The sequence below is a fragment of the Asparagus officinalis genome, chromosome 10, assembly GCF_001876935.1.
Source record: "Asparagus officinalis chromosome 10, Aspof.V1, whole genome shotgun sequence".
NCBI lineage: Eukaryota > Viridiplantae > Streptophyta > Magnoliopsida > Asparagales > Asparagaceae > Asparagus > Asparagus officinalis.
Genome location: NC_033803.1, coordinates 4,862,739 through 4,870,469, shown reverse-complemented (window position 1 = coordinate 4,870,469; position 7,731 = coordinate 4,862,739). Strand labels below are relative to the sequence as shown.

The following is a 7,731-nucleotide window of genomic DNA, read 5'->3' as shown; positions in this document are numbered from 1 at the left end:
TGTGCAAGTTGCAAATGGGGAGGGGGTGAGATGCGGGGGTAGCCCATAATCCAAGAAAATGATAAAATAACTAAAAGTACATACCCCACATCCAGTATCAAGTGCAGTTCTAACAGTTCCATCAGCAATTGGAATGACCGATGCAAGTTCATCTATATATGCATCTGCTCCTTGAGGAAACATAGTTCCTCCTCCAGGAAACTTAAGCACGTCACCCTCAAGTTGAACCCAATTCTGTACAGCCTTTTCAATGGTCAAGCTCTTGTATGGAACATTTGCAAATGGTACATAGTCACGGCTCTTCGGCCAGGGGAATGGTGTCACATACCCTTTAGGTGCTGGAATAAGACAATGCAACTTCTCTTTTTCAGGAGGGCAATGCCTCTCTCTATAGATCATATTTTCTCTAGGAAATGTCATTGCTCGATTTTGATCGTGGCATGGTGTATAATCCGTGTAGCGTGCATCACATGGTTTAAACATTTTAACCTTTGATTCAGAAGGGATAATGTCACCCCCAAAGTTATGATGAGTTTCAAAGTTCAAAGTTGGCAAGATAGTGCATGCTGAGTCCCCGGTAATTTTCAGGGCTATGCTATCACCCTTTCCAAAACCACTCCTCTGCCAGGCACCTAACAGATAGAAGAAACAACAGAGACCGACAACAACAATAATTCGCAATGAGCTTCGAGTTCGATTGTCAGCTGACTTCATCTTTGACCCCATCATATACCTGAAATATTTTAGCATGTTCAGTTATTGCTAAAACCAAGTAAAATCCTAGGATAAAAATATCCTTACTGAAGTCAAATTCAACTACAGAAATGTTAATGTAATCCCCACTGTTTAGTATGCAGTTAGAAAAACTGTCCAAAAACCAAAAAAAAAAAGAGGCAGCTACTGTTATAAGCAGAATATGCTATGAAAATGAAACCCTTGTGAGCTACCTCTAAATTGGGGGTTTTAAAAAAAAGAGCAGAAGAGTAGCTGATGTTATCTTAATTTACTCCCGAGGTGATCGAGGGTCAGCTGCTAGACAGCTAGTATCCTAATGTACGCAGTACATGGCAGAGCGCAGAGCTTGTATCTGTTGGATATTTTTGGTCAAAACCGCTTTCTAAAAATAAGTTTTCAAACTATGTATTTATTAACTACTGGTATTTTTCAGAAATCCTTAGTAGCATAGCGGAAAGTCAAAGTTTTGATATTTTAAATGTCCTATGTTCGAGGCTTGCCGACGTCAAGCCAAGAATTATTTTTATTTAATTAATCTCTCATAAGTTCTAGTGGGTCGCGGGCCGTGAGCCGTGAGGCCATGGGTCGTGGGCTCGTGAGTCGTAGGCCAATGGACCAGGGATCGAGGCTAATCGGGCTGAGGCGTTAAGTGACGCTTTGTTAGGCGCACTTTGCACTATGCACGAAGGCATCGGGGCTAGGTGGCACCACGTTGGCTGCCTCACAATCTGCTTCGCAGCATGCGGACGCAGGACTGTTTCGCAGCATGCGGACGAGCCTCGCGTTCGCATGAGGGTGCGACCCTCGCATTCACAAGAGGGAACGTGACCTTTGCGTTAGCACGAGGCTGGAAGCAACCCTCGTGTTGCGCAGGATCGCGACCTTCGCGTTCAGACGTTACTGCATGCAGCAGTTACAGCATTTATATTATTTGTCGTTACAAATATAATTGTCATAATTATCATTATGTTTGTAACGGTCAAATTAAATGTGGGTAATCTTTGAGCTGGTCTTAGAGGCCTATATATAGTGCCTCTTGGGGAGCTCTTGGTGATAAGAGATAAAAAATAGGTACGAAAAATACATAAATGTTTTGTGTTGTTGTGCTGCTGCTGCAGAGTCTGAAAGCGTGAAAGCTTTAGTCTATGCCTGAAGTAACATAGCTCTGAACCGAAAGGTTTTTACAGATTGAAAGATTTTTGCCTGAACCGAAAGGTTTTAACAGATCGAGGAGATCTCTGCCCGAACCGAAAGGTTTTAACAGATCGAGATTTTTGCCTTGACCGAAAGATCTTATAGATCGAGGTGATCTTAACAGTACTGGGTCGGTGCACACCAGAGTACTGTACTTCTGTCCCTGAAAACAGTTTGGTCTTGGGATCCTTGCACCGGAGTAGACCAAATATTGCTTTAAGCACAGCATTTCATAAACGCACAGCAACTAAACTTGAAAAAAGTTTTAAATTACAGCATTTCAGTTCTCACTGTTTATTACAGATTTAGCCACAGATGCTAACAGTATCGTCTTCATCTATGTAAACCCAACTATTACCTGACCTTGAAAAAGTAAAGCTGAAACCAACTGTTGAAAACTAAGATATATCCTATTAGAAATATCAATTTATAAATACTTCCAGAGTTTAATAATCTGCACAAACTTGACTACTCAATCCATTAAATTTTCGTTAGCGATTAAATGGGCTTGTAGCTAGTGAAGATTCTAAGCTAGTGCCTTGACAATTGAACTTAATTTTCCGAGGCATTGCACAAAGGGCACAAGCTAGTGAAGATTCTAAGCTAGTGCCATGACAATTGAACTTATTTTTCAGAGGCATTGCACAAAGGGCAAAGAAAATGCTAACACACGGAAATAATGATCTTAAAATTTTTACATTAGGAAATAAATTACAAGGCTAACTAATAAGGTATATATTCTCAAGCGTGCTTCAACAGATTAAGGTAGAGGATTTGTTGCCTTAAAGAAAATGAAATAAGCACTCCACATGAAATGTCGAAAATGCAACAATGTTGAAGCAGAGTGCTACTAGGATTAAGTGAGCAGACCCTTTTTCATAGAGCGTTTTTTTTTTTGCCGATGTCATACAATTCAATGTATACAGCACCTCAACCATTCACAGAACTATGCACTTTATACGTAAATAGAAAACTTGCGGCTTCTATTGGAATGATACTATTCATTCAAGAATCTGTATTGAAAATGCCCCAAGCTTCCAACTTCCACTGAAAACGAATCCCGAACTCAACAGTTCCGTTTATAAAGCAAGCCAAAGAAAATTCCAATCAAAAAAGCTGGAAATGGTCAGATTTGGATCAAAACAGATGATAAAAATTTCTGAGATCATCCTCTCCGATCTTTAGATTCCATCTTGCAACAGGAATCAGAGGATCTGAAGAAACTCCAAGCGTTCAATCATTAGGATCTACCGAGCAAGACCGACAAATCTAAGCAGACTGCTAACAGAATCAAAGAAAATCCAAATAAAATTAGAAACAAACCTCCAAGGATTTCTCGGGTTTTGAATCGAGCTAGAAGACCATCGAGTGAGAGTACCGAGCGTCTTTACTCTCTAGCGTTTGAAAAGGAAGGAGGCTGTCCTTTTCTGATTACGGGAAATACCGATAATGCCCTCGGCGAGAATTATCCGCTTAATCTTGTCGGCGACGGACGAGATTAATTAGCGCGATGGACCCCACGTGATTGGATATATAAATGGTAAAGAACAGTAGTCAGTGCCTCGTGGGACCCCACTAAAGATATGTATTATAAAGTAAGGATAAATTTTCAAAACACTCTTTTGGGTTTTTTTTTTAAAAAAAACGATCGGTTTTGAAAAAAATTATAAAAACCGATCTGTTTTTAGCCCAGCGCTGAAAAAAGGACGGTTTTTGTAAAAAAAATTTTGAAACTTCATGAGAGTTCAACTCCCGTGAAGTTTAGTGTATTTTTAAACTTCACGGGAGTTGAACTCCCGTGAAGATTAATTTCTTCATAAATCTTCACGGGAGTTCAACTCCCGTGAAGATTTATGCACTTATGAAACTCCCCGGGAATTCAACTACCGTGGAGTTACAGGCCGCATTTTCCAAAAAACGCTCTCTGGGAAATGCTTGCCTGCAACTCCACGCGGAGTTGAACTCCCGGTGGAGTTTGGCGTGCCTATTAAAACGCACGCGTGACCCAGCCCGACCCTAGCCGATAAACCCTATCCTACCTCCCTCGTCCCCGATCGCCGCCGCGCCCAGTGCCCGAGCGCCGTGCGCCACCAGCGCCGAGCGCCGCGCCCAGCGCTCGACCGCCGCCGCCCAGCGTTCCGAGCCGTCATCTCCTTTCCGATCGTCGGCGTCGTCAGATCGTTGTCAGATCTCAGTCTCAGTCTAAAAAACAGGTAAATTCTTTCTAAAAAAATTTATACTCTCTAATTTTTGTATACTCTCACTATTTGATTGTGATTACATGTAAAAATCTAGATTTTAGAATTTAATTGTGAATTATTTACGAAATTTGTGAAGTGCAAAAAATTTGTGGAATTAGTGTGGAAATTATCAATAATTTTGTGAAATTAGAGGAAAAATTATCAATAAATGTGAAAATTAGTGTTACTACTGTTTGTGGAAAATTTGCAGTAAAAAGACAATAAAGGAAAATTTGATTTGTATTCCTTTAATCTCAGTTACAATTGGATTTCCTAATTACAAAAGAGAAGAGAATGAATTTGATTCTCTCCTTTGTTTAATTCTGGGTTCTTCACGGTGGCGATGAGATGCCTCCCTCGAATGTTCGCGTCGAGTTTGCTTCTCGTTGACGATCCGACGTCTTGTTTCACTGGAACGTAGTCTTCTCCTCACGATTTGACTCTATGAAGAACTTGCAAAGTAAGTTTGAAATTAAATCTTGATAAGTTGATAACTCTGAATGAGTTTGAAACTGTATGAAAGAGTTGATTTAACCAAAATCGGTTTATAAGTCAAGGATAAAGAAAGCTCCTGTTGTCGATCTCCAAAGTTCCAGCAATTCTGAGTGGAGTTGTGATCCCCTCAGATTGTGGGAAACGGTTTTGAAATCGTTCAACTCGTGTTTGAACGAGTCAAACGCAGATCCTGCATTCTGGCATGAATTCTGTGTCCAAACGCAGTGTCTGGAAGCTTGAACGCAGTGATTGGAAGCTGCGTTTGCAGCGGATGAAAGCTGCGTTTGGCAGCGATATAGAGCTGCGTTGGGCAGCGCTTGGAGCTGCGTTGGGCAGCGATATTGAGCTGCGTTGTGCAGCGATGTTGAGCTGCGTCGGGCAGCGATGTTGAGCTGCGTCCAGTGGTGATTTAAGCTGCGTTTGCAACTTTTGGAGCTGCATTTGAGCTGTGTTCGTGGCTATGAACGCGGCGCATCTTGATGATGGTACGTGGGGAGGACTTCCACGTCTTGATTTGAAGAGACCATTGATTTGTAGTCTCTTTCTGTCGAAGTGTTGCAAAGATCGTCATTTTGTAATCTTTGCTTTAGCTCTCTGATATATGAGAGTCGTCAGATTGTAACTCCCGATGTTGATTGTGAATGCTGTTGAATTAGAGCTTTCATCAGTTGTCGTGAAGGTCGTCAGATTGTAACCTTCAGCGATCTATGTGAAAGTCTTCGAATTGTAGCCTTCTGGAAGTCGTCAAATTGTAACTTCCATCATCGGTGTTTGATGAGGATCAGCTATCTATTATGATTTTTAGACAGCCTACAGAACCCCCTCCAAAGTTTTCAAAAGTTCGCGGTTGACTAGGACGAATTTTCGAAACACTTTGGATCCCAACTTTGATCTTGGAGCTGTTGATTCCTTGTGGTAAAGGATTTGTTCTCTGTACTTGCTTCGAAGGCATCTTGGTTGAAGGGATTTGCCACGTAGGACCTGTGTGAAGGTATGCGCCATAATCCTGCTTCTGGAATGTGGGGGTGGACCCTACATTTTGAATTTGAGATGCGGGTCTCATCCTTGCATGTTGAATTTGGAACACGGGTGTGACCTCGGCGTTCGGTTTTTGCATCGCGGGTCTGACCTCAACGTTTTGACTTAAGACATGGAAGTGGCTTCCGTGCATTTTTGACTAAGTCTTTGAGACTTGTCTTTGGCTCATCTGTTTTAAGTCTCGGCTCACATCCATTAAGCTGATGGTCCTGCAAACGTGCATAGGATTTTTGGCAACCCCTCAGCCATCAACGGATTTGATAAGCCTTTACCGACTACCGTTTGAGTCGGGCTAGCATGTGGATTGTCTAAGTCCGTTCCACATGTAACGTTGTGCTAAGAGAATGAACCCTCTTAGACTTGATGCTATGATTTTGAATACATAGACTTTGTCATTTTCACGGGAAACGACTAACCGACAACGCGTGTTAGGCGTAGGCTTATCTCTAATTAGGGATCGAGATAAAGTCCCCCATGCGTGTGAGGCATAGATTTTGATGTCCTTTTCACGGTAAAAGACTAACCGGCAACGCGTGTTAGGCGTAGGCTTATCTCTAATTAGGGATCAAGATAAAGTCCCACATGCATAAAAGGTATGGATTTTGGTGCTACGATGTTGAATACGTAGACTTTGTCATTATTTCTTCCTGTGTTACTTGAAACACTGAAAGAAAGTTGGAAGCGCCAGAGGTGTAATATTAACTTGGCATGAATTTTCACTTAGAGTGAAATTCAGAAACTTTCTTTATTATCACTAGGATAATTTCAGAAAATCTCTAATCCACTGGGGATTTTATAATGAAAACTTGCTATTCTTGTTGAAAAAGGATTAACAAGTTCATTGGGGGGTTTGACTGTTAGAGGTGTGATGTTAACCTAACAGTATTTTATGGACCTATCGCTCTATTGAAGAGAGTCGATAAGTTAATTTTGTCGTCAGAGGTGTGATGTTAACTTGACAGGAATTTGTGGACCTATCGCTCTATTGAAGAGAGTCGATAAGTTGATTTGGTCGTCAGAGGTGTGGTGTTAACTTGACGGGTTTGTGGACCTATCGCTCTATTGAAGAGAGTCGATAAGTTGATTGTTGCGATCAAGGCAACTTTGAGGACCTATCGCTCTATTAGAGAGAGTCGATAAGTGGATTGTGTCAGAGGTGTGATGTTAACGTGACAGGAGGATGTTGCGATTGGAGCAACTTTGTGGACTTATCATCCTATTGACGAGGATTGATAAGTGAATTTAGAGGTTTGGTGTTAACGTGACAGGATTTGTGTTGCGATTGGAGCAATTTTGTGGACTTATCATCCTATTGAAGAGGATTGATAAGTGAATTTGTCAGAGGTTTGGTATTAACGTGACAAAAAATTTGTGTTGCGATTGGAGCAACTTTGGGGACTTATCATCCTATTGAAGAGGATTGATAAGTGAATTTTGTCAGAGGTGTGATATTAACGTGACAGGAAGATGTTGCGATCAGGGCAACTTTGTGGACTTATCATCCTATTGATGAGGATTGATAAGTGGATTGTCAGAGGTTTGGTGTTAACATGACGGGGGAATTTGTTGTGATCGGAGCAACTTTGTGGACAGATTGCGATTTGAGCAATTTTGAGGACCTATCATCTTATTGAAGAGGAGTGATAGGTTGATTGTCAGAGGTGTATTGTTAACGTGACAAATTGGGAGTGATGCAAGCTGCATTCATACTCTGTGGGTGATGATCGTCAGAAGTGTAATGTTAACTTGACGATGTGAAAGATTTGTTACTCTTAATCCTGTGGATTCCAAGTAACCAACCCCCAGTCTTGATTAAGACTTAGCAGGGGAATAAAAAGAGGTAGACAAGGCACATCACCTAGTGGGGCACTATCCATAAAGTCGGAATAGAGGCACATCACCTGGTAGGCCATTATCTGGTAAGTTTGACTATCAGAGGTAACTGTTAACGTGATAGTTTTGTGGACCCGCCATCCTACTTAAAGAGGATTGGTGGGGGAATTTGGAGGAAAAGGACTATCAGAGGTGA

At 41.5% G+C, this 7,731-nt stretch overlaps 1 protein-coding gene across 2 annotated transcripts in view; it reads right to left on the bottom strand.

Annotated features, from left to right (window-relative positions):
* Positions 1–3,357, bottom strand: part of LOC109825048 (probable methyltransferase PMT14) — a 7,765-nt gene extending 4,408 nt beyond the window's left edge. Inside the window, exons 1-2 of one of the 2 annotated variants that reach the window (XM_020391746.1) lie at positions 3,253–3,357; positions 85–733 (exon numbers count right to left, since the gene is read on the bottom strand). In XM_020391746.1, the coding sequence (XP_020247335.1) occupies positions 85–729 (645 nt within the window). In that variant the 5' untranslated portion in view covers positions 730–733; positions 3,253–3,357. Of the gene's footprint in view, positions 1–84; positions 734–2,799; positions 3,169–3,252 lie in introns of those variants that run through there. The other variant, XM_020391745.1, reaches the window with a different exon arrangement.